The sequence below is a fragment of the Gouania willdenowi genome, chromosome 15 (assembly GCF_900634775.1).
Source record: "Gouania willdenowi chromosome 15, fGouWil2.1, whole genome shotgun sequence".
Taxonomy (NCBI): Eukaryota; Metazoa; Chordata; class Actinopteri; order Blenniiformes; family Gobiesocidae; genus Gouania; species Gouania willdenowi.
In genome coordinates, this window is record NC_041058.1 from 10631640 (window position 1) to 10659632 (window position 27993).

Below are 27993 nucleotides of genomic sequence, written 5' to 3' on the forward strand. Positions count from 1 at the left end.
AAACTTCATGTCCTTCTTGCAACATTTGACCTTTAAATGAACTACTTTAAGACAAACTTTGTGAACCTATTTGTTAAAGCTGTGTGTAAACTATCCGTACAGTTAAGTGTCATTATGTGTGTTTGCTGAGTTTATCCAGGGACTTATTTTGAACTTAATTGGTGTTTCCATGTCGATTTGTTGTTGGACGAGTGGCCAATGATAACAACGCAACGATAACAACGCCAACCGCTGCCTTCTCATCTGCCTTTGTTTACAGATGCCAGCCAGTGGCAGGCGCCTCTCTCTCTTTGACACGCCCACAGGCCCGGACCAGGGGAGCGGTGGTGATACCGATCTGATGAATATCTAAATAACTATCTGTACTCATACAGTGTCAGGCCCACCAGTCTTATTCAAAATGGGATACATAAATTAATAATGTATCCTTTATTAATCAGAGTAGTGAAACTGTAGTGAAATTCTGTCTCTGCATTTAACCCATTTTCCCTTAGGGGAAGCAGGGGGCAGCCACCACGTAGCGCCCAGGGAGCAGTTAGGGTTAAGGGATTTGCTCAACATCGCACAGTGATGGCCCAGGTGAGATTTGAACCGGTGACCCTCCGATTGCAAACCCGCTTCCTTAAAGCTGCTATCCGGAGTTTCTGAGATGACGTCTCGGTGTCCCGTCCTCAACAGCTCCACTTCCTCTCCAATTTACCAGAAGCCACGCCTCTACTTTTCTGCACATGCTTCGCAGAACATAAGTTCACATCGGGTTGCATTGATATAGGTCTATAGGTCAGGTAATAGCCAAAATCATGTGTACCTGTTTGCTGTTGTGACGCGTGGCCTTGTTTCCGTGCACAGTTCCACATTCACTTTGATTGACAGTCTCGAAAACAGGAAGTCAAAGCCTATTGGCTGGGCGCACTCGGCGATCGTTTACATTTGTGTAGGGGTTTATAGGACGAAGGAGGGACTTATATACATGAAAGTATATGAATGACCATTGGCAATAGACCATAGTAAAAGACTAGTTAGGTATTTTTAGGCATTTTAAAAGAATCATATATAAACATAGATTTCTCAGAAACTCTGGATATCAGCTTTAACCACAAGGCCACCACTGCCCAATTTGTGGTCCAAGGTGACATTAAAGGCAGTGCTTTGGTATCTGGTGTCAGCAGCATCAAGACATTAGCTAGAGATGTTGAACATCTTGGAAGTTACAAGGTGGGACCTTCTTGGATGTCATTTGCTTGTCCAGCAGATCTCACTGATTGTTAAGTCAGAAAGTGTTAATGCACTAATCAGATTTTTTTTTTTTGCATGTGTGCTAGTTCATATTGCACTACACATACACATACAGTGTGTGTGGATAATTGTGACCTGGCCATTCAGACAGGAGTCGCATTGCAAAATATCAGATATGTATCAGATTTAGGTCTAAATATGAAAGAGGCCTGGGTTAGATTTGAAATAATCTGACTTGTGCTGTTCTGACTGTCTTTAACAGATTGGATACAGGGGTAAAAAAAAAAATGATTTAGGCTGCATTTGCCTACGTTCACATCAAGAGACCCGAGAGCGGTTAAAATGTTCTAGGTATCGTTTGCTCAGATAATCGTGTGAACACGCAAACAAAGTCTAGAGCGGATCAAACAGGTGAATTCTAGAGCGATTGTTTCTGCTGGTCTCTGAGAATTCCCAATCGAAGTCACTGTGAACACAACACCGCTCGGCGCAGACTAAGAACAAGAAGTGTGGGAGACGATGTAGAGTGCACGGCATTGTGGGTGATCGGGAGATCACAGGGCATTAAAACCACTAAAAGCACGGCAACTTGCTGCTTCTCCATTGTTGAATGTTGTGAAAGAACAAACAGAGAAGGCAGAAGTCTCTTTGACCCAGTAGTATCACCACTAAAGGCAGTGTTTTTGGTGGAACTGGTTCCCACTTTAATCCTAATCACTGTTATTTTAGTGATAAGAGCTGCAGCTGTACGACTAAAGTTCTGGTGTGGTTGTACCTTTTCAAACTTGTTTATTTCTTTGCACTTTCTATTTCTATTATCACTTCCTTTAAGGACAAAGTCTCTAGAAATATGCTACCACAATATGATGAGAGGCATAGCAAGATTCATTAGTCATTCTCGTCACATGTCAATATGGTACCGATCAAATGGTGTCATATTTTAACAACAGTGATTGTTACATGTTGTCAAAAAGTGTTACTTATTTAGTTTAATTTAGTTTTTTTAGTTTAAAGACTATCGGTAAACTGGTTTTGTCACAAATTGGCTTTCAGAGCCTTGACAAATCACAGTAAACTCAAGTCCCCTCATACAAAAGCATGTAAACAAACCACGTCAACCTGACATGAGTTGTTAAACCAGAGGTCATTTGACATCTATTATCTCACCAGGTGGTAGTCAAACCAATTTAGCCACCATTACAGCAATAAACAGGCTTCAACAACATTCCAGATTGAGACTACCCTGCAGCCATCTTCTCACTCAAGGTCAAAGATTTGCAGGCAGACTGCAGCCTGTTGCTTTCATACTTTGGAGGCTGTTTTCTGGTAGGAATTCTCAAGTAACCACCGATTGGAGCACGATTGCTTTTTAAGTGTCCTCCGTCAACCCCAGTTTGTTTTGGTCACTCTCTCCCTGAGCTGGAGTTGGAAAATAAACAAATATTCCAGCTGACGGGACAGGGGCCCCTCAGAACGTGAAGTCAGTTAATAAATTAAAACAATATTGAATTTCATCTTAGTGCTCAGTTTTTTTGTCTTTCCTCAGTTTCTGCAGATACTGTAGATATTTCCCTCTCCATTCATGGGAAGCAGTCAGTCTGTTGACCCAGATGCAGCAAATGTGATGGATGGACAAGGACCAGCCGCTGCAAAAACATGTCTATTTCAGTCCTCCATTGTTTGGCACTCAGTCATCAATGTGCATGAAGCGAGTCTCCCAAAAAAGAGAGAGAAAGCTCGCTGTTTCCTCTCTTTCGTCACATGGTTTTCAGTCGAGGAAAATTCTCTTCATCACTCGTATCCCTCTGTAAAACAAACTCTAATAAACCGCATTTAGTGGCAATAAAGCCTGTTTTTTCCAAACTGAAATAACCCAATGCAGTCAATTCTACCTCCCAAACTCTGCCTTAACTTCTACATTCTCTCATTATTTGTTTTGGGTCTCAGTTGGTAGGTACAGTATATAAAGATGATGAAAAGTTAGATTTATATATATACACTTACGTCCTTTAAGAGTTTTTCTGTTAAAAACTCAACTTCACCACTGATACTAAAGGTTTTACAGCGTATACACCTTTTATTCTGTTTCACTAGACAAATATTTATCCTCTATTAGACACTAAACTAAAAGCTTGATTTATCATGTCAGAAAATCAGTTGAAAACCAAAAATTGAGGTGGAAATTTCCACCCCAGGCGTGTATTTGTCTGTAATGACTTTGGCTTTGTGCTTTTTTGAGCATGTCTTGTGTTTATTTAGCACTGGTGCTGCACTTTCTTCAGGAAATCTCTTTTTCCGAGTTTGTTTGTTGACTTTTCCATTTGTTTTTTCTGGAATGCTTCGGCTCTTATAAACTTCATATAACCTTCTCCTTACATGTCAAAAAGAAAAGCAAGAACTCTTACAGACATGCACACACCAAGGCATCCAAATAGGAATATAAAATCCTATAAAAATGTGTCTTCCTATAGCTGTGATGTCGTATGCCTTGGATATAACTCAAAGTAAATACTTGGATATGCCTTGAAGACCTAATTAAAAAATCAAAGTCATTACCAGCCCTTGTTTTAAAAGGGAGTCCAATGGGAGTTGACGTCGTTTTGCTGACAGGGTAGAGCTGCTCCTTCAGAAAGCACTGCCAATGTTTTCACACATGTAATCAAAGCCGAGGGGACTGGGGCGCTGTAAATTTGTCTAACGTGGCCTTTCCTGTCTCCCATTCTCACATGTCTACGTTTACCAGCCACTGCTACAATGCATCCTATTTATAGAGCTTTTACTCCAGTTATTAATTCTCTCTCTTGCTTAGCCACTGCTTCCTGAAAGAGCATGTGTGGTTAAATGAACTTTGGGAGAACCAAGCAACCTGGCAAATAATGGCTAGAGTAATAACTTTTATGTTAAAGTGTTAAAGTAGTCATTTATAATCAAGTCCAAGCCTATATTATCAATCACTTTTTTGTATTTCTTGAGACAAATAAAGTAATTTAAGTTGACAGATGATTAACCAAAGTTTGTTAAACTGTGTTTGTGCAAGCTAATACTTAAGCCATTAACATTTTCCTTCTAAGGCCACAATATGAAGAAAAGCTTCATGTTGCTCTAACATCCTGTTTTGCACATAATTGCTTTCTGGAACATAAGACAATCTGACCTATCTTTCTAGTGGGCAAACAGCCTCCCCCAGTGACCAATAATAACAGCTTTGCTAGTATTTAGTGCAGCTTTAAGTTAGGAAAAGCAATGACGATTAGTCCCATGAATGCAACAGGTGCGTGACGTGTTTGTTTCGGCGACTTGGACGCACATCAAGACTTTGGCGGAAATCCCAGGGAAGAAATCGTTTTTGTTTAGCCAACATCACAGATCCAGACATCCTCTGTTCAGCCTAGTTTTCAACCATGACAATATAATATCTAGATTTATTTTGGGCATGCAGACACTCATGGTTACAATGTGACCTTTTATTTGAGGATTGCTACTAATACAAACAAAGAAAAAGGAAAAAAGTTAAAGGCCACTAAGTATTTTATTTTTTTCAATTAAGGATTGGCTTTAAAAGGTGTTGAATCTGCTTAAGCTAAACATACTAAACATGGTGAACTGTATTATCCCATAAGTGAAACTAAACAAATAGTAGTGTAACTTTAAATGCAGATTTGGAGTGACTTAACATTTTTCAAAAACTGTTGAAGGTACCATAGATGTTAGCTAGCATGCTAGTGTTTTTATTGCGGTAAAATTTTAATCCATAAAATAAATACAAATCCTTTTCACACAAGTAAATGTTTAAATTTGTGCTGGACTTGTTTACAGTGTGGGCTGCCCTGTGGCCAGCTTAGGTATGAACTTTACATGGAGCACAAACATGTTTAGGCTAACCCAACTAGCTCGTCACCACTAAGTATGACTGAGGATCTACCATACTTTCCTGGGCTTAATGCAGGTGTCACCTTTTGTCTTTTTTTTTTACACACATTTGGACTTTATCACACGTTGATTAAATAACATTCTGGAATGGGGCAATGCTTGTAGTTTATTTGTAATTCCACCTTCAAACCATCTGTTGCATGGATCATTAATTTTTGTCATTTAGCAAGTTTCCATTTTTTCTCCTAAAACTTGAGTACCAAACCCTTTTTTTCAAGGAATCAGTGTTAAAATGCTTCTTTCAGACTCTGAAAACTACATTGGAATGCTTCATTTTATGTGAAGCCCAGAGGCAACACATGGACCCAGTGTCCTCAAGTCAAGGAAAGAATGCCAGACAAGCTTGTGACCACCAGAAACTCAACCCAGTGATCTAGTACCTGACAGTAGGGTGTAATAGACTGGTTTCAAACTGCCGCTGTACAGGTAAACACTCTACAACATGCAGTTTGCTTTTGAGAGCATGAGCGGAAAAACTTGTAAATGTATTAAAAATAAAAAAAGGTACAGATTTTTTTTTTCAAACAATGATCTCTAAAAGCAAAACGTGTCACAATCACAAATGTAGTCAAAAATGCAAGAAAAAAGCAAGCAGACTTATGAAAGGAGATTTGACATTTATTTCATGTTCAATCCTGGTAGAAAGGGCCTTGTATTAATGCTCCTTCACAAACAGCTCATAAAAAAAACATTTGCTTAAAAAATATACATTGGTGTTAGAACTGAGGTTATGAAATTCAGTGTTTGATCCAAATATACAATTGGAGTAGAAAGAAACTACCGGTACTAAAAGAGGAAGGCACTTTGTATTTTCAGAAGTTAACATAAAGCTTGTTGAGCCTACATTCAGAGAAACACTATATAGAAATTTGATTTCCATTTGTGCACAAAAAATATGAAGATCTAAGGAAGGTCCACCTTTACTCGCTGTGTGATATTGATTATTGACCGCTTCTCCTTGTTTGATAAATCAAACTTCAGTAAACACAGGAGAGTCCAGCTAATGCAACATAGCTGCAAACCTCAGGTTAGCCGTCATTAGAAAGGTCATCAGGCTAAAAGGACTTAAGGGTGTCAAGCAGATAACGAATCACCCTCACTTTCCTACTCCTGAGTTAGGCTGAATACCCAATACAAAACTATGTGGGTCAATGGTTTACAATTCAATAGTAAATTGTATATTCAAGGCAAAAGTGTCATCGGGAAACAAGTCATTAACAAAATACTTAATGCTATATAATCTTTAAATCACATCCCTTTCAAAAGGTGACCACCTCTTTTCTCAGTCCAATGTCGACCTTTTTGTACTTCATCCTGCAACAGTCAGGACAGTCTTTTGAAATTACCTACTCAAAGTTCAGTTTCTCTCGATCTGGTCTAGGTCCAGCTCTCCTCCAAGCTGGAAAATGTCCATCGCGCTCCCACGGTCACCCTTCCAGAGGGCATGTTTTCCATCTGAAGATCCTACAGGAGACAGGGATGGCGAGTTTACACTAAAAGCTGAGTCGCTATCCAGCTCCTCCTCATAGGATGAATCCTCATCCTCGTTGGTGTTGTCTTTTCTAATTTCCTGGCATGACTCGTGTCCCATCTCAGGCACAGCCATGAAATCCAAATCAGATTGGCTTTCCCGTGTAAGGAAAAGTGGGGCCATGGTTGATTGGCAGCCTTCGATTGCTGAAAAACCAGGACAGCTTAAGCTTTGGAAAGTGTGAAGTTTCTGTGGATAAAACACAAAAAAGAGGACAAGAATATTATAGGTTTGTAATGTTAAAGAAGTTAGTCAGAAAAGGCTTTCGGTGGGTGGAAACTCCCAAATATTTCAGTTTATGATTAGGTTTCAGTTTGACCAGCCAAATCCTCGCCTTGCCTTTCTTCAATGGCATGTGAACATGTAAACACAAGTACACAAGTCTCTGAAACACACACACAGCTCTAATATTGCCAGGACTGGGTAAGGAAAAACATTGAAATGTGCTTCAAAAACCACAAAATGGTTTTTGTGTGTCAACCTGTGCTTGATGCCTGTTTATAAGAAAAAGCCACATTGACCAGCCTAAATGAAGAAGAATTACTTCCCTTTGAGCCAGTGCTAGACTTCACTATCAGGTTTCATATTGCACAAATTACTCCTGAGAAGAGCTGAAAGCACTCGTGCATGTGTGAACAACTGAATGTCCATGCTCTCAAATCCTGACCTCAACGTCCTCAAATATCTTCTCCTGGCTTTCATGGCTTCTGAAAGCTTAAATTCCTCCCTGCCACAAAGAATAGCAGCCCAGCAGTGTCGAGAAAGGGTTAATGATCTCTGCAGTGCCCCCAGCAGCAGATGTTGGAGGCATGGAGGTGAATAGAGATGAGGGCTTTCTCTAAAAAAGAAAAAGTCTCAGCTTTCATGATCAACACCCCTAATGTTTTGGAGCATGTGTTGGGGGGCACATGGTAGTTCTTCTGCTAACAGTTTGTTTCTAGCTTACTCGTCTTGACCTGATTTAACAAACCGTCTGATTTTACAGATTGCTTACTTTTGCTCAGTGAACTCAAGCATACAAGTAGCCACTAGCACATGATGCTGCATCTGCAAACGCTTGACATAACCAGAGTGGAAAAGTGGGTTGTTCAGCCCAGAGTATCAGCATTCAACCCCCCCAGTAATACCCCACTACTAATTATCACAGCAGAGCAGGAGAAGCAAGTCCAAAGAGAAGAAGGAAGAGGAAGAAGAGAAGGAGAGGAGGCAGTCTTTCTACAATGAGCTTTCTATGAAGTAGGACTTGGAAGAGTGAGGCCGGAGGTTTGGGCTGTAGCTTTACATTTCAGTTGTGTAGCTAGCTTTGCATATTCTCTCACACAGATGAATTACATTTATCCATGTAAATACAAAAACCACTTTCAAGAAAATAAAATGAGGCTCTATTTCATTTCAAATCTTACCCCATTCTTTAGACCATATGTCGAACTCAAGGTCTGTGGGCCAAATTTGGCTCACAAGAGCATCTAGTCTGGCCAGAAGGAAGATTTTCTCATGTACAGTATGTTGTAGATATCTGACTCCATTAAAATTCCCCAAATTGAATTATTCTCCCCCATAATACGGTGTAGCTTGCTGTACTACATTATTTCCAGCAGTATCAAATTGCAATTTTTGTTTTTGTAAAACCTGGCAAATTACTTTGCAAATTTTAAGAAAATTAGTTGCAAATTTAAAGGTCCCATATCATGCATTTTTCACCCATTTCCATTTGTTCTAAGAACCCCAAAATCATAGTATTTGAGATTTATTTTCCCAAACTCACCTGTTTTCCAGAGTTTTAGCCCTCTAAAAAGTGACTTTCTGACCAACGGGCTGTTTGTTACCTGCTTATGCATATTCATCAGTGGGCGTGTCTATATACCGACTTGCCTGCATGACTCGCTCTGAGGCAGATCACTAAAGCAATTTTCTCTTGCTACACTGTTATTGTTTTCAGCCAAAAAACTGCACATTACAGTAACACATGGTTATTTAAGAGGCTATTGTGTGAGTCCGTCTCAGCGCTGTGTGTTCATCCAGCAGCAGCAGCAGTCAGCTGCTCCAAACCATCACCAGAGTTTTAAGCAGCCAATTCACTTTCTTCTCCTCCTCATCTTTATTAAATACAGGAATAGTGCATTTAAGGTGATAATCATTTGTTCATCACCTCAACCGTTGCGTCGCATTGGGTCACAAACACATCAGATCAAGTCAAAGGCGACGCAATGTCTGCTCCCTGGGTGCTAACACTGCAGTGTACACCATGAAAGCGCGGCCCCTGCAGCAGGCACTTCCTGGAAGGGGCGGTTCATAATTCTAGTGACGTCACTAGTATTTGAACCGCTCGTTTTTCAGAAGAGGACAGAGAAGCAGCTCAGAAAGCAGGATTATTGAGGATTTCTTAGAGATGCAGGAAGGAAGCCCAATAATATTTTGGGTTGTTTTTGATAAGGAATTAACATTGTAACAAAGTTAAAAGCTAAGAAAAAAAAGTTGATTTGCATGATATAGGACCTTTAATTAATTCTTAAGAACTGCTTAACATTCTGAATAACTTACCGGCCCACTTGAAATCAAATTGAGTCGTTGGTGGCCTTTTGATTACAATGAGTTTGACGACCCTGGTTTTCAGTTACCTGTTGTCATTTGTGTTATGATAAGGCTGTTTGCACAGGCTCTGTAGAGCACTTTGTGGTGAACGAGCACAACCTGAGCGTCTTTTGGTTTTTACTTCATGTTGACTTGCTCTATCTAATGACACAGGTCAGATACAGGTCCAAGAATCCACAGTAAGAGATCAATGAACTGTGGTGATGCTGGAAAAAAATGTGATTCTTACATTGAAATGGGACTTGTCTGCAAAGACCCTTCACTGGTAGTACATTAAGTTTTTATGGACCGTGACAAAAATAAAAGACCAAAATGAACTATACCCATTCAGCATGTTTTCCAAGTACAATCAATACAATGCATTTGGCTAAAAGATAATGATCCACATGATTGGATTAAAAGGCAGCTGTGCTGAAGGAAGCCTGAGCACATGCCACAAGGTTAGCCAAATATCCTGCTTATAATTAGGGCAAACAACAAACAACACCCTAGTACATGCTGGGGAGAAGGCTCTGTTGTGAACTTGTCAATAATCAAGCACACATGCAAAAAAGGCACAAAGATATGAAAAGCAGCAGCAGGTTGTTACCAACCATGCACAAAAAGTACACGGTCCTTTGATGACATGAGGGAATGTGGAAAAGTTCAGATGATGTCAGATCAAATGCACGCAGAGTAAATCTGCTCTGCGAAAGAAACTGACTTCCAACAGCAAACAACTGTAAAACAAAAGAGGTCAGAGATCCAGGAACAAAACAAGAAAGTTAACTCTTTCCTGGCTTAAAACTTGCACACATTGAGTTGCTTTTTCTCAGTGATTCTATCTGGTATTTGCATTTCCACAAACAGAATGAACAGCAGAAACATATGAATGCCTGGAAGGAAGATAAAGAAAATATGGCTAAGTTGCCAGATGTTGCTGAAATAAACAGCGCACACACATGGCAAATTCAAGTAGACATGTCACGACATGTCCTTACAGACCGCAAGCACACAACGCAGCACGTAGAGATGCCCACCTAGGTGTTCCCAGAAGCCTGTGGAGATCGACACAAAGCTATGATCACTATGCCTGCCATCCCAGGAATGGGGTGAGATGGAAAGAGGAAACGAAAAGCAGAAGAGAGCAAACATGTGCCACAAAAATGAGATATTATTAGTAGTGTTGAGTTTGTCTGCCAGCTTTTCTAAAGAAATAAGAACACCCCCGTTCTTCACCCCCCAGAGTACACCAACATTCAGGAATTCCAACACACCCCCTTTTGCCACCTCTGCTGCTAAAGCTCCCCGAGCTAAATATAGTCTGTAATGGTTTTTCATATTGTGCAATAACGCAGCTGAAGTTATAAACTATACCAGTAGGCTGATCTCATATAGGCAACTTCCTCAAAAGCAAGGTGTGCTCCTCGTGAACAATCATTCAACGACTGACCTAGAATCAACAGACAACTGGCTCTCAGTCAGCAGCTTGCTACACAGCCACAGTTCTGGGAAACGCACAGTGATTGGTCAAGGTGGGAGAGGAACAAGAGATAGAGAAGAGAGTGGAGCGAGGGCTTATAGACACACGCACTAGAGAGGATAATCGAGGAATTAAAGAGTGGCTGAAACGTAAATCCCTGCTGTAGTCATGTTATAACCGATTAGCATGACATGCATCTCCACAATTCTTGGCCTGCTTCATTGACGTGGTAAAGGAATGCAGAGGCCAAATTACACAGTGTTCCACTGACAGCAGACGCTTGTTATATGAACAGCACTACCCAAGTTCGTCCCTACAATGGTTTCTACTCTAATCATCAGTGTGCAAATAAAGACGGTTTTGTTGTTCTTTTTTATTTACTGTAAACTTACACACTATACATAGTATACTGTTTAACAGACTGCTTACATCACATGTCAAACTCAAGACCCGGGGGCCAAGTTCGGCCAATCATAGAATCTAGTCCAGCCTGCAGGAAGATTTTGTTTGAAGTAAAAAATACAGCAAAAACAGAACATTTTGTAAATTACCATATACGCTGTAGATAAAATATGATGGGGGTTGCAGTACTACATTATTTAAATCAATATTAAATTGGACTTTTTTTTATTTATTTATTTTTTTTAAACATGGACAATTCTAGCAAATTGGCCCACAGAATACTGGCAAATTACATTGCAAATTTAGAGAAACTTTGTTGCAAAGTCAAAGAATTAATTTTCAACAATTGCTTAACATTCAGGATTTTGTTTACAAAAAACTGGTCTGACCCACTTGAGGTCCAACAAGGTCGTATGTGGCCCTTAAATTAAAATGAGTTTGACACCCCTGGCTTATATGGTTAAAAAATAACTGCATAAATCAAGCTAAATGGATGCAACACCAGGTCATTTAAACATTTCCTTTTATAATCTAGATAGGATATATATTCTGCTTAGAGGTTGTACGACTGCATCTATTTTCAATACTTGCATTAAATTTGACCTTTTTTAAACTCGTTGCAACCAAAACAGATTCCACTTTCTTTCCACCTTATTATCCGAACCAAATTTCAAGCCACATGAGCTTTCTGGTTTATGTCCGTAATCTTTAACAGCTTCACAAATCTTTAACTGCTTTTTAATTAAATACAACATGCTGTTTTGTAGTTCTGATGAACACATTTTGAGGCTGGATGTTACAGGCTGGTTATGAAGAATGAGAAAGTGGAGCAGTGGAATAAAGGTGTTGTAAGTCAAACAGTGTGTAGAGTGTGTCACTGCTAGCTTTACTCGTGAAACGCATCTAAATGAGTAAGTAAACATAAATCTGCATAGAATCAACATACTAGCACACGCCAACGTCTTTCAATAATCTTGAGTTTCAAAACCAACAATAAGGTTATTCTTTAAACAGCAAAGCCAATAGTGAACACAGACACCATAACACTTACTCGTTGTGTGCATGCAAACAACTATTTGATATTGTCGCCCTACTTGGCATTTTTGCAGGTGGAATCGCTAAAGAAAACAGGCTGCATAAAGCAAGAATAAATACATGCCATGTTCTAATAGTCGAAAAGAAAACCTAGTTTGTTTCTGATTAAGCGGGCGTTACAGAGTTATTTTGAAGGATTTTGTGTGGATGTGATTTTTTGACTGCTTACTTTCACACTTAATTCATGCATAGTCAGCAGGTGACTTAAAATCTATGTTCCCTGTGGTTTGAGTTGAAACATAGTCAGAGCATTGCCTAAAAATCCTAACAGTTTGTCTAGTCTGGCCGTGCCACTACTTCCTCTGACCTCAAAAAAGAACAAACAAACTTCTTCTTGATGTGGAGAAACCAAGGCAGAATTATTAAGAACAGAGGACAGAAGAACAAATGCAACACTGAATGTAAGATGGGAATAAGTATAGGAGGGAGCACATGTTAATGGTGAAATGTTCAACCTTTAGGTGTTTACCCAACAGAGTTAATGAAATGATAACCCGGAGGTGAGCTTGCTGGAGCGTGGCGCTGGTACCATGACCGGACATGTGGTATGCCTCTTTAGAAAGCCACCGTTATGCAGAGATCACTTAGTCCCTGAAGCCTGGACAAACAACCCAGATAAACCTAACAACGTAACTTGATCCACTTCTTGATTGGTCGCAGAGAAAAAAGAAATCTAGTAATTATTGTGGCCTTAAAACAAAAAGAATCGTCTGTGAGGAACATGTATTGGTCCAGATTCTAACTGACTGCAATAAGAGATATTCTAAACACAAAATTTGGAATAGATTGGAGAAGATTCAAAAGTCCTGGTTTGGCGATATAGAAAATTACAATAGTCAATATATTTTTATTTTATAGCTTATTTTGTATTAAAAAATTGGTTTTAGGAGTTGCTGCTTTCACTACTTCTCAGAGCAGAATAAAAAGCATTGCCGAGTGCGTCCTATCCCAGAATTTCCCCTAAAGAAGCCACATTAGAGAAGTCACTCACACGTGCTGTCCCTTAGAGGAGAAAAAACCAAAAGTGGCACATTTTGTGAAGCCATTTGTTAATAAATGTGCCTGTGTGGCATTTTGCATCACTAAATCTAATTTTAAATTGTCTTCCTGGCAAAACTTTATAGAGAAAATAAATATAAAAACATCAAGATTTATATTGCATATCGCCATTTTGAGAAAAAATAAACAAACTGGAGTTGATCTCATTTTTATCTGTAAACAAGAGTGATATGTTACTCAAACAAGTCCAATTACCAAAGCATGCAAGGATTTAGTGTGAACTTGTGCATGCTTGTGTAGGCAAAGTGTTGCCCATGTGGCGAACATTTGTAGCTAACCTGAGTCATCTTTGCCAAGTCCAGAGAAGGTCGCTGCTCCTGCGTCTCTTCTGGTCTCCTGCGCTTCATGCCAATCTTTTTATCATTGAGCACGCAGGGCTGAGACTTGCTGCGAGACAGGCACCCTGTTCTCCCTGCTCTCTGGGCAGCACGCCTACCCAGCTCTGGGGTGGAATCTGGGGAGCTGCTCTCTGATACCTCTTCTGTCTGGAGCTGTGACAGGCTGATCTGCTCGTTGGATAAGGAGAGTGGCCGGAGCAGCAGCTGATCATTGGAACTGTGGTGATGAAGCGAAGAAGTGCAATTAGAGGACACTGGAGAGGCAGTGAACTGAGGGTGGGGGGGCAGTTGCTGGTTGAAGAACGGCAAGTCCAAGGCCAACTCTGAGGGATTGCTGGGGTGTGATGGCAAACTAAAGCTGGAGCTGCGCTGCATGGGAGGGAAGTGGCAACCTCCTCGGACACTTCCTCCACTGTGGCACCTTCGTTTCTCCACAGCCGTCCACACTCGGGAGCTTTGGGGCCTCCAGGATGAGCGAAACCCACCAAATTCATCTGAGAGAGACAGGGAGCGACACTGGCGCTTACTGGGAGGTGCAGTGGGACCCTGAGTGGTAGCTGTAGTGGTGTAATGTGAAGTCGGGGGTGCGTTAAGGGTGCTGATCATTTTAATGCTACCGAGACTGAGATCTCTGATGAGGCTAGTGATAGCGGTGGCACTGCCTGGCTCAGTGACCCAACGCCTACTTCCTGACTCATCCCACAAGTTCTCCAGACTGGAACCTGTAAGGCAGGGATTTCTTTGCTGGATGGCGCAGCCTCGTCCCACGTCCAACCACCCTTCTGCCTCTGCAATCGTCAAAACACATCAAATCACTGTAAATGAACTGAATAGCACCGCAATCTTAATCTGTCTGTGCAACAAGTCAGATACCAAACCTTTATTGATTCTAATCAGAGAATGACAGCGTCTAGCTTAAACAAAAGAATGACAGCAGCATGGCTTGATTACATTCTACCATCTGTCACTACCTGCCTCCATATTGTGCAATCTCTTACATTCTTCAGAACAGAGGACAAACAACACTAAAAATATCTTTTTTCTAGCATTTAATAACATCCTTAAAGCTCCATGTAATAGACCAGGGGTGTCAAACTCATTTTAGTTCAAGGGATACATATGACCCTGTGTGATCTCAAGTGGGCCCGACCAGAAAAATCCATGCTTTTGTGAAGGAAAAGAAAAAGCACAAATTCAAACAAAAATCCTGAATGTTAGGACACATTTTCTCATAATTTACCAGAATTCTGTGGGACAATGAGTGAGAATTTACCATTATTTTCTAAAGAAATTTTTTAATTTAATATGCTTTGGCGGGCCGAACTTGGTCCGCTGGCCTTGAGTTTGACAAATGTGTAATAGACAGACTGGCAGTTGACAATCGGATCATGTCAGGAGATAAACATTTCCTGAAAAAAACATTGTCAATAAACAAACCCTTAACTTAATATACTGTCTTTAAATCTCAACTTCAGTTCAATAATTTGCAAAAAAGCTTTATTTCTGAAAAAATTGTCTTGTGTCACATAGAAAGTGCTTTTATAACTTGGACTATGTAATTATGTAGTTTGAACCATTGTCTTTCACCTAAAAATAGATCAATCTAATGTTTAGTCAAGGTATTTCTAGTAATAAAAACCTGTGAAGCTTAGAAGTTTAGTTCATTAGAGAGTCTAAAATCCAGATCTCCTGAAATGGTGGTTTTCAAACCAAAAACTTCTGTTTTTTAAATAATAATCAGCCAGTTAAATAAAAGGATAGTCCTTTTTGGCTATGTGGCTCACTATATGTGATTTAGAAAGTAGTCAGCACAAAAGTACCTCCCAGCTGGAGATAAAATACCTCATAGTGGTTACAGACACAGAGCCAAGCTGTGAATATCTGAAGGTCAACCACAAAAGGCTTCTTTACTGATCCAAATCCCATCCTTTTAAATTAGTTCAAATTTGGCAGTCCTTCTTAAACTTTAGTAGTTGGAAACCATTGTTTTGTGCGGACAACATAGTCCAAAGGGTCTATAGCGACGACCTGACAGGAATGCTCAGAAAACAAGTTGACAATAAGAGAAAGCGATGAACTTCAATACCCACCCTTTGAAAGTAATTTACCGAGTGTAGGCTGAACTAACCAGACACACTAAACACATGTAATCACCACTGTGATGGCGTCAAGTTTTCTTCAAAAGAAAAAAGGACAAAGTGGTAAAAAGGGAGATTGTTTTTATTTTTTTTTTAACAGTGAGCGTCATTACTCCAACACTAACAGAGCTAAAGGAGAGCTGTTGACATAGGCAACAGCATATTCAATTACAGTTTACCCTCATGAGAGTGCTGAGTAACACTGTGCTGAGGCAGGTGCATGCAGATCATGACAGGAGGGTGAGTGACGGACGAGAGAAGCAACAGTCCAAGTCTAAAAGGTAGTATGGATAACAAGAGCACTCAGAAAGCGCAAACCACCACTCAGCGCCAAATATCCTCTTTGCCAGATATTGGCAGTTATTTGTATCAATGATCCTGTTCATGGTGGCATGATCATTTACACTTTAAAGGCTGGCAAGAAATTTGAGGAACCAGCTTTATATAACTATTACAAAACCGAAATATGAATTTTGTAATTTCGCCAAACATGAGAAACGGAGTTTTCGATTATTGAAAGTGATCCATAATCAGTATATTGATCTGGATCAAAATCCTTTATGTAATTTAGATGTATACCTGCTAAAAAACATACAAATAAACACCGGTGAAAATATTAATTCCTTGGGAGAGTTAAAAAGACAGTTATAGAACGAGTCAGATATCAAGATTTTGAGCTAAAACTATAATAAAAATGCTTCTGACTAAGTCTTAATGTATAAGAACAGTTCTTTTATCTAATAAGCACAGGATGTAGTTTAATTCTACTTTGCATCCATAAAATTGCGATGATATCAAATTTATGAATAAACAGTACATGTTCCAAAGGAAAGATGCACTTACCCATAGTTCCACGAGAGAGGAGGGTACTCCCTCTGCTCATGATGGGGAGCTCGTGCTGTAAAGGACAGGTAAACAATTAGCAAAAAGTAAAATACTCTAAAGGCTTTGGTTCAATATTCAAAACCACACCCCAAAGATAAGAACCAGACAAGTTATCTACATTTAGCATCAAAGTAGCCATTAAAAAGTTTTTTTTTTTTTTTTTTACTTAACAGGTCATTGAGAAAATAATTTTTCAAATGAAAATAGTGGATGATTATGCTTTAGTTATGGGTGGGACTGATTCACTTCATGAGGTCATGAACAGGACTTTTGAAGCAGTCTTTAAATCAGCTCGTTTCTGATCAACTTCAGGCGTTATAGTTGGTGCATATGAAAGAAAATTGTGATAATTTTAGTTCATAAACAAAATTAGCAACTTGAGGTTCACAAGTAGTAGGCTAACTATATTAGATTCCAATATTTAACTCTAATTTGAGCCAATGCAAAGAAACTGCCCATTTATAACATAACTTGAGTCTTACATTCTTGTTGAGAATTAACATTCAAAAAGTAACTCAACTTTTGCCAACTTTGACACTGTTGAGAGGTGCCCTTCTACTTTACAACAGTTCTAATTTATATGCTAATGTATTTTAACAAAGTCATTATAAAATAACTGATTAGTTATATAGGTTTCGTTTATATTGAGTTTTTGCGGAACAAAGTTTGTTAAAGCAGAATAACAAGAATTTCAAAGAAATAAGTTTGTGCAGCCTTGGCCATCATCCAGACATCCATCCATTTCTCAGAGTCTACGTATTCCAACAGGGTGGCGACTATATCAACAAGAAAATGGTATGATGACTCAGAAAATAAAGCCTATTGCTAAGGTTAACAGTATCTTAGCAACACAATCAAATCAATCCAAATACCTTGTTCATTTCCTTATATAAATACGTTGTTGGGTATCAGATAATGTCTGTGGGTTTAAAAATGTCGAAGCAAGTTCAAAAGCAATCAAGTTGTAGCAATGCTATTGCTAACTTTTCTACAGTATTTGGTGGTCGAGTTATTCGCCATAAATATATATTAAAAAAATGACATTCATTGATGCACTGAGACTGTGAGGAGTTTATAGCAGTGGGTCACAAATTGGATTTTACACAGTCAGCACCTTTCGGTTGATGCTATGGCTACAGAGATCCAAATTTTTGCAATTTTCAACTTGTTATCTTAAGCCTTATAAGCCACTGGATTGTGGACTTTTATTCATGGGTAATGACACATTTGTACTTTATTCATCCTAAACAAATTCAAGTAAGTCCAGTTTAACATGTATAGTTTTATCTGACACACTGAATATTCTGCTTTTCTCTTACCAGCTGTCTCTCAATGGTCTTGGATCTTACATCATTGACACCCTTTCGCTTTTTCAGTATTTTCGAGATGATCACCATGGTAACGCGTAACTTTGTTCCAGTCTATTCAAGTGCAGAAAAAAGCTGTGTCCCGCCATATTAGGAGAAGATGTAGTGCATAAAGTTGATCAGGATGATCTGATCACCACGTGCTTGGTGAAAGAGGAGGAGGAAGGAAGGCCGTTCTTACTTCATCCAATCTATGTCTGCAGAGACAAGACACACACAAGAACAATGTGAGTAGCAATTTAAGAATGTTGTGCCACGCAGCACGTCTTTCTGCATTGTAGACCTGAATTAACTATCTAATTAGAATCCAGCCATTATAATTGATGCTCAAAAGGCAGGTAATAAGCTAAACCTGTAGCCACAGCTCCTGTTAGCATTAACATTAAAAACACATTCATAAAAACACATTTTATTCATTATTTTGTTATCTGTGTAAATAGTGAAACGTGGCCTAAACAACATCCATTTTCATCTAATTTGAGAAATGACATCATTCACATCACATGACTATAGATGTGGCTAGGAAAGGCGAACGGAGAGAGAACATATAGAAGGGCTGTGGTTGCTTCAAAGCCCCCACAGATGGCACATCACTAACAGAAGCTGAAGCAGTAAAAACACAACTTAAAGACTGTAGAGAGTTTTATATAGATATCAGATGTTTCATTTGACAAACAAGTCTTGTTGTGTCTGCTCCAATTTGGCTTTTGAGTGCTTCTAAAGGCATTTGGAAAGATTTCTGTGTATTATTTTTAGGAATCATTGCTGGTTATTGTTGGAGTTAACGGAGAGGTCTGAAAAAAATCCATTAAATGGAACAATTTTCTTAAAGTATGTTTAAATATGATTTAAATAAATGTGGAGAGTGGAAAAAAGTTAAATATCTGGTAAATGGCTTCCAATTCAGAGAAAACCAGCAGATGGCACATTGTTTCGGGTTAAGGGTTATTTTACTTGTATAAGAAACTTTGTGAGTTCCAGTTTGAACTGGGGGAAAACCAGTACAATTGAGCAGGCAAGGAAAATAATCGAAGAAATGATCCGAAAGTGGGTGTTTGGAGTCTGATAAAACAATTTTACTTCACTGTAGATGGCTACACAACGCAGTCTTTGTCCCATATGTTTAGTCAGCCCCATGACTACATGAAAACTATAAATGCTTCATGTCGGTCTGCCCTAAACCAACTCCTAGCATATGACTCCCATTATCTCCATTTATCCCAGAGAGTCAGTGGAGCACAACTGGGCCTCCACAGGCAAGACAAGCTGGACCTGGTGGTGGAAGTCAAAGGAGGCGGGAATGTTGACCATGATCACTTTTGCAGATTGTTTCACTGATTAGGACTGACAAACAGTATTGAGTGAGGCAACGCAAACGGGAAAGCGTGGGTGTATAAGTCAACCAGAGCATTGCTCTGAAAAGTATGACAGTCGCGTAGAAGTTGTTACAGTTTTTGCTTTTTGATGCGATTAGGGAGTGTGACGTGTTCTACCAGGGTTGAAACAGATCTCAAACATCAAGCATGCGAGCATGCGAACATGCATCTGTGTGTGTGTGTGTGTGTGTGTGTGCATGTCTGTTTATGCTAACCTGTGCTTGTGTAAAGTGACTGGCAAGTGGGGTCATGGGAGAGGGCAGATGGAGTGTGAATTCAACCCTGGAGCCAGGCTTACTTAATGAACCAAGTTCTCAGGATGGGCGAAACCAGAGCTTAATGGACAGAAAACTGTTTAGCACTTCTGTGGCGCCTTTACAGAAAACACCAGATTTTAGCCACCTGGAAGGCTTTATTATTGTCTGTACCATATACTTTGAAAGGGCCTAATCCTTCAAAATCCACAAAAAGAAACCTGAAGTCGTAAACAATGTGTTTTATGTTACATGAGACTCATTCTGCTTTTAGCTGAAAAGAGACGTTTGTGGCTTTCAATGTACAGTTCTCCTGGATGACACTCGGGTTAACTTTAAAGAAAATAATATGACGCTCAAAACGGCGACTGTGGTTTTCTTACTCAAAAGTTGAGGACAATACTTTTAATCCTTGTGCCAACTACAAACTATTATACACACACAACGCACTGTATTTAACTCCATTAGATTCTTGCCCAAACAGCTGCCAGGGGTTGTTGTCACTTAAAACTCCTCAATGATTAAAGTGATAGATGATGAATAAAGGACTAGGTCCGATATTGATATTGGACAGCTTTCCAAGACAAGCAAATCGGATTATATTAGCCTGCATCTAAAATCTACAATTAAAGTACTCCAATACAAGCAGTCCATTCCAAACTCTCTTCCAGGACTTCTATCCAGCAGTGCCTGGATTCAACCATGTGATCACAACCACAGCATGTGCTAAGGTGCTAACAAAGTAGCAAGGAGTGTGAGTGACTTCATTCGTATGGCAGTATTTTTCGTTAAAGTCCGAAAACAACGTTTCAGATGAGTGCAAAACTTGTCATGCACAAACCTTTTCTAATATTCTACAAAATAATAATAATAGGAAAGTTTGTTTGATTCACGCAGAAATCACATTCTATTGATATCGGCATCGGCCAATACGCAAGGCAGTGATGTCTATATTGTATCAGAAGTGAAAAAAGTTGTATTAGAACGCCTCTACCTTGAAATGTTGTCATTGCTCATCCCAATGTTGCATTTTGACTTTAACAAACTACTTCTCGCTCATTAGTGTCGCTTAAGAAAAATGTTATTGTTGTTATTCATCTTTATGTCATGCAACTACATTGGACCTTCCTAATCCATTTCACTCTAAGGGGTACATCTGACATCAGACTTCTGTTTGCTGAAGTGCAGACAGCAGCCCTCGGTTCACAATAGTCAATGACTCAGGAGAGCACAAGAAGAGGCCACTAATGTGGCTCTGTGCCCAGGTGACGATTTGTACAGGCAGAAGAATAGGAGCCCATTTGGGCCTCTCTAAAGTTCTGTGACAGGGTGTTGGGTGTCCATCACCAATTGGCTTTGGTTACTGCATACTTGTGCGGAGTGCGTCTGGTGTCAAGAGTGTGATCAGTGGCTGGAACAGTGCAAATCACTAAAAGATCAAATACACAAAACACCAGCAAATGTTTAAAAAAATAAGTGTCTATCAATGTTTTCATAAGTGGAAATGTGTGGATAATTGTAGATGTGTGTGCGTAAAAGTTACAGCTATTGGTTTGTCAATGTCTGTCATGTCAATTGTTGACACACAGACACCCCCACCCCCTGTGAGGCAGAGGCCATAAAAAATAGTCTGCTTGAGGTCAAGACATACCATTGAAAGTTTTGGCCATCACCCTAGTACCCACTAGAAACAGAGCACAAGCCAGCCATCCATATGAGTGCATAAATAGACGTCAACGTTAATGGACATTTTCTCGCCTCTATATGCAGATTCTTAAGTAGCTTTAGCGTAAAATATATTTATGTGTTGCCAAACAAAAATTCAGGGTTGGAAGTGAAAAACAAAACACACAAGAAAATTACCTCTTTTCAAGTCAAAGTTTTAAGCTTTTTCTGTCCACTTTTTCACTCTCACGAAGACACTTAATTTACGCACTTCTCTTTGCACAGGTTCTGCTTCCCTGTTGGTCACATGGCACTGCTAAATTGGGTGTGGATCATCCAGATTTCAAAACCAAAAGCCCTGGGAGAGATCTACAATGTAATGTGGTATTGAGGCATCTTTAAATGTATTTATGACCCATATTGTTTTGAAAAAAGAGAAGACCACTATGATCATCACTATACAAGTTGTATTATATTCTAAGCTATCTAGTCTTGAATTCCCTTCCTATGCTAAGCCATGTCTTAGATATACATTGCTGTAACATGACCATTTATCAACAACTGTGCAGAAGAAAATATTTACCTTTTCATCTGGAAGTGTGCAAATTTTAAACTAAAAACAAAATATATATATATGTAAATTTTAAGGCTTAAGATGACAACTGCAAGGTTGTTGATCCAAACAAAACACATCTGAAAGGGTAGATTTATTTTAATCACCACGTGATGGAACACAGGACTATTGAGCAAGCCTGTTTACCAAGCTGCAGCACAGTGACATTAAACCTGCAAACTCAGCATAAAAAAAAGAAAAAAAATCTTTAGCCAAAAATTTACTATTAAAGTCTCATCCTGGAGAAAAGTCCTGTTATGGTTTATGAATTGAAAAGCATGAGATCAGGTGTTTCAGCTCGAGTAAAGCAAGGGGCCCCATTACCCCCCTGAAATAACCCTCAAATGCCACAGCTCCTCATACATCAGGTACCTCACTAATTGCTCTGCTACTCCTCATCAATCTTTTCTTTTCTGCATCCGATTTCTTCCATCATCAATGTGCCGGTTCGGTTCCCTGCAGACTAAAGGAGGGCTTTAATCCTTTAGGAATATATTACATGAGCGCCTGGAAGGCTGCTTGCTATTTCTTCCAACTGTTCAGCTCAATAAAAGACGACCACTGTGATGATGCACAGGCAAGTGAATATACAGCTTGTCACGACCAATCACTGAATAAAACAACAATACTGTTTCACCGTTTTTACATTGTGGAAGTGCAGATCATATTATAGCATGCATGGGAGCAAAGTCAGGATGTAACTTATGAGCAACATTCCTTTGGCTCATTCATTCACGGTAGAGTTTAACTTAGTATATTGACGCCTTCTTACATAGAAATCTTACTTTGAAGTCCTGTTTCCACAGCTAAATGTATAATAAATCAGAGAGACAGCTGCTTAAAAGAAAACACATTCCTCCTTTTACATACAATCACTTTCTCTTGCTGACTGCCATGTCACTAGTTTGGGAATCTCAAAAACTTGGTGATTTCTAGCGACACATTATTCAGTGTTTATTTAAACAACAGAGCAGAGGTAAACACAGCATTTAGTTAGATTACATTTGTTACTTTGTATTGATGTAAAAGGTGTATTGTATGTAAAGCCTTTGGTTGCTCTTTTTTTTTTTTTTTTTTTTTACTGAAAATATCTCATGGCTGCTGATTGGATTATGGTTTACAGGGAGCAACCAACAGTTTACTTTTCATCCAATTATTATATTCCAAACTGAATTTTTAGGTTCCTTAGCGATCATTTTTTTGTCTAACTCTGCTAGTTTTTGCAGGATTTGGTTTTGAAACCTAACAATCAAAACTTTGAATGCACCAGAACAAATTGAACCAGGCAGGAAATGTTCGTCCAAACAAAAACAGCACACCTTACCATCTTAACATAGTTAATCAGTGACATGGAGCAACTTATGTAAAGTAATCATGTGATTTATGAGTAAAGTACCTCCACGTTCATGAATAAAGCAGGGAAACTGCTTTGTTACCTTTTTTTTGTTGATTCTTTAACAATGGATACATTGGTTTCTAGTATTTCTTCTAAAAAAAATGGTTACAAGCATCATTACATCTTGATCTTGTTAATCAAAATACCCTACAGGCATATACAAAATGTGTGTGTAAGACTGACAGCCAGTGAGAATATACCAAGGCCAAACATGCGAAACAGTTCCCTAAAGGGAAGTTACAGCACATGTCACTATAAAAAACAAGTCTGTGTGTGCGTGCGTGTGTGAAAACAGGGTTGTAGGTCCCTCTGGCTCTGATCTCAAGCCTTGGCTTGTACAAAAAGCTACTTTTGGACCATACGCATTGCCTTTAGAGCGATTATCTCTGCCATCGTTTAAAAAAAAAGGTACTACTTTAAAGAATAGGTTTGCATTTTCTAATCAAGACAGATGTGGTGTTCCTCCTCTAAACTATGGTATCTCAAAGTCGTAGGGGTAAGAACAACATATAGGATGTAAACTTTAAAGAAGAACCTCTTATAATCGTCATAAAAATTGAAATACCTTTCAACCATGCATACTCCTGGATTTTTAAAAGATCCTAAAGCCTTTCAAATACCGGCAACTCATGATTTTAGCCAAAAAAGTATCCGCTTTCTTTGCAGTAGTGAGATAGGTACGCCATACTGGGTTTAGAGAAACACTGACTACTCACTCTGTAAAACATATACTCTAGTGCTATGCGATATTCAAAGGAAACCCAGTTTTGAAGCAGCTAAAGAAGTTATAGAGAAGAAAGCTAAAAGCTGTCATTCATTGAAGGGGTGTTAGGATGACAAAATGGCTAAATATTAGCTCACCTGGACTACAGGGGTTTTCCAGAAGAATACTGCTTGTGTACATGCACACTAAACATGTGAACACTACCAGACACTGGATACACAAACACACCCTTCCCCTTGAGGGGATGGATGGATAGACTATCTCATTTGAAAGTCAAAAATGCAATGAAGAACATAAGCATTCAAAATTAAATCTGTTTTCTGATTTATTGCTTATTATTTATAACCAACTTGTGAAAATATTTGAGAGTAGCATTTCCTTTGCATCCCAGAATGCTTTTCATCTAAAAGTGGAATCTGGTCCCTGTCTGTAGGGGGGTTATGGAGAGGTTCTCTGGTGTATGTGAGAATGCCTCGTTTCTTTTTCAGCTGCAGGTCTTTGGCGCCGTGTGCGAGGAGATGCCAGATTTACAAATCTATCATGCTAATGAGAGGAATGCACTAAGAGAAGAAGAAGAACTAGAACAAGGAAACAATTGTGCTCATAACCGGAAATGACAAAAGCCATTGGATTTTCACAACTGAAGTAAGGCGCTATAAGCTTTAGCACATTTGAAGGAGTTGTAGTTATGACTGCAGGTCACAGAGGAAGAAAGAGGAAGCCTCTGACATGAATAGAGAGCACCATGGAGGCACAGAGAGGCACGGCGGGCTAACAATCCCTCCCTGCTAGTTTTTGCATAATGCCTTGGCCAGAGAATCACGATCAGAAAGAGAACTACAGTGTAAGTAGAAGAAAGACCAAAAAAAGGGGAGTGCAAGGAAAGTTGAAAGTGGCAGCATGTGCGTCAGCGTGTGGACTGAGGGAGAGTTGTGCACACAGAGAGAGAATGAAGCAGAGGCATGCTTAGCACACAGCTGCCCACGGACAGAATGGAGCTCTAATAGGACCTTTTGATGGCACCACAAAGACATTGCAAATGTGTGCGACCCAAACACGCACGAGACTGCAGACTGACGCCCTTTAAAAGCCCACCAACCCCTAATTGCTCCTGTAAATCATACCCATGCTACAAAGAAAAACTTAAATACTGGAACATTGCTGTTGCTGCTCAAAAACAGGTTACAAATAAGTATCGTAGTATCTATTTTGGCAGCTAATCTTTCTAAAACACCTAAAAAAAAAAAACCTATTAATTATGCAACTAAAGTCATTTTTATCTATTTAGATACCGGATTTCCAGCCATCCACTTGTACGTAAGCTCACTGTCACATGCAACCTGTTTTCAGATTGACACTTTGGTGTGAACAAGCTTGTCAGAACTATCAACTTCAGAGTGTAACATTCCAGGGGTTAACGACCTTGAAAATTAAAGCAAGATGCAGTCATCATCATCATGATCTTGTACAAGAAAGGCAAATTAGACTCAAAACAGGTTTTCTTCTATATGCCCAACCAGACTTAGTAAAGCACCCCTATCAATACCCCACATTAGAGCTGCTGATGGCTGGTTACATTTTTTTCCCAGAATTCATGGCCTGCATCTAAACTGAACTTTAGCGTCTAAGTAGCTCTGAAGTAGCTAGCAGCTGCTAAAATACCTCAAGAGTGCTGCTAGCATGTTGGCACCAAAACACATTTCCAGATATTTACAGTTCAGCAGCTATGCTTCTATACCTTAACCTTAAGATCAACCAACTTCCAATCTTGAACTCGGAAAAGTGAAATTTTCCCCCAAATGCAACCAATGAAGTTAGCACCTTTTACATATTATCCACCTTTTTCTTAGAGCTGCAACTGCTGAGCAGTTAGTGGTGACTGAATAACAATGTCAGCAGTTTTTAAAATAATGGAGCTCGTGGTAGCCTCATTTCGAATTTGAGAGCTTTTATGATGCAATGACAGGAAACATGTTGAATTTTTCCATTTGTTTTACCTGCAACCATCCAAACCCATGCCATCTCATGTTTAAGGCTAGAAGATGAAATGACGTGTGAGTGGCAAAAAGGAGAATCTTTTAAAGTTAACACATTTATATATATATATCTTATTAGACATTTTCATGGGACGTTGTGGAAATAATCAGAAAGTATGAAACTGGATTTGTAGGACTCATTGGCTGATTAGGTAGTTTCAATACTAGTAGTTTAAGGGTGTACGTGCCTGTGCGAGTGGCATCACCCTCATGATAATGGATAGTAAACTAGTATATAAAAGTTCTTATCAGCATCAGCTCATGTAATTTCGCTTTCACATTTACAAATGTGTAGCAATGAAAGATTAGCATGTAGGGGTGTGTATTGCCTCGCATCAGGCGATACGATTTGTATCCCGATAAGATATTAAAGTAAAGGCGATATATATATGACTTAAGAAACAACTAATCTGTAAATGTGTACACCTTCATGAGAACTTTATGTATAAAATATATTTTATTGGCATATTTCACACTCAAAACATTGGCTTTAACATGCCACGTGCCAACAACTTAAAATAAAAAACAACATAGAATCTGCCTGTGACTTTGAAACCAACTTTGACTTATGGGCAGCATGGCTTTAGTGCCACTTAACTGAGGTATATACCTAGAACAGCAAATAAATGCAGATGGTTAGTACTTTATTTTTAGAGTTTATTGAAAAAAAAAAAGAAGCTGAGACTGCTGCATCTGCGACCCGGCCCCGGATAAAAGCGGAAGAAAATGGATGAATGGATGAAAAAAAAAACACAAGCTGGTCAACATGCCCTGGTTTCAGTGCACAATGTCTGCTGCAATACAGAAGACTTTCCTGGTTAAATAAAGGTAAAAAAAATAAATAAAATAATAAAAAAAATAGATATGGATTCATTTGGAATAGATCCGAGAATCGCACGACGTAATATCGTGATATATCGTCGAATCGATTTTTTTTTAACACCTCTATTAGTGTGTCTTTCAGTTTTGACTTAGACTGTGTATATTTTTTTACTAAACCCCCAGGACACAGCTGTAATATATATGTATATATATATATATATATATATATAGTGGTTTGAAATATCAGCCTCTGTCAACATGCAAATCCCCCAACCTCCCAGATGAGCTATAGTAAGTGAAAGTAAATGAGGCGACTACTATTGATCTAAATCTGAAAGAAGGTCCCAGTTGTAGGTGTTTGATGCAGATTGATGAGGAAAGACTCCTAATTTGTTCTCACCAGTTGTGTTGAGGATCTGGGTGTCATTGTACAGTAACCATGCTGCCTCTCCACCTACAGGTAGTGATACTGAGTATACTCATACAACAGCACACTTTCATTACCTTGGCTGACACGAAGGGGCTTTCATACCTCAATTGTTTCTTTAATGAACAAAGTTTTGTGCAGAAAACTTGAGCAAACACACATTTTCTGTCACATGTAGATGGTGATGGTTGCTTTAATACTAGTCTAAACAGCTGTTTTTAAGATACTTCACAAATACTGAACAAATAATATTGTTGCACCCAACACGTTTCTCCATTTAGTTGAAGTGTAGAAGTGATTTGGAGTGACAAGATGCGATATAATGCGTTTTCTTTTCATGACAAAGTGTTGAAACAACTAATATGTACAAAGTGATGCATGGCAAAGTACAGTTATGTGTTAAAACAAATGACAAAAGCGCTTTTACCTGACCGTCAGTGGTTCTGTCGAAGTCAGGCCATCCTCAACAAGTAAAACAACAACAATGTGTTGTTAAAAAGGGGAAAAGTTTGAGGCAAAGTGCAGCTGTTTAGTCCAGCGTCCCAGAACCAGGACTGAACAGGACTGAGAGCAGCTGGAAGCTCTGCTGTCTTCAGCATTGATTGTAACAATATCCACCGCCACACACCGCAGAAAGACGGGGGA

General features: G+C 39.2%; 1 protein-coding gene and 1 long non-coding RNA gene across 3 annotated transcripts; one reads left to right on the plus strand and one right to left on the minus strand.

Annotated features, from left to right (window-relative positions):
- Window positions 1–523: 523 nt before the first annotated feature.
- LOC114477224 (uncharacterized) lies at window positions 524–6030 on the plus strand. The gene is made up of 3 exons (XR_003675681.1): window positions 524–534; window positions 3206–3215; window positions 5960–6030. It is a non-coding gene; the product is annotated as an uncharacterized LOC114477224 (long non-coding RNA).
- On the minus strand, window positions 5769–27938 carry LOC114477223 (protein FAM53B-like). Of its 2 annotated transcripts, none has more exons than XM_028469427.1 (5): window positions 27781–27938; window positions 17988–18232; window positions 16627–16681; window positions 13586–14433; window positions 5769–6886 (listed from the first exon to the last, which is right to left on the minus strand). In XM_028469427.1, exons 2-5 carry the CDS (start codon window positions 18063–18065, stop codon window positions 6524–6526), a joined length of 1344 nt encoding a protein of 447 aa, XP_028325228.1. In that variant the 5' UTR covers window positions 18066–18232; window positions 27781–27938; the 3' UTR covers window positions 5769–6523. The 2 variants fall into 2 exon arrangements, with proteins under 2 accessions (XP_028325228.1, XP_028325227.1); XM_028469426.1 differs by having other exon boundaries at window positions 27776–27938.
- Between the last annotated feature and the right edge of the window lie 55 nt (window positions 27939–27993).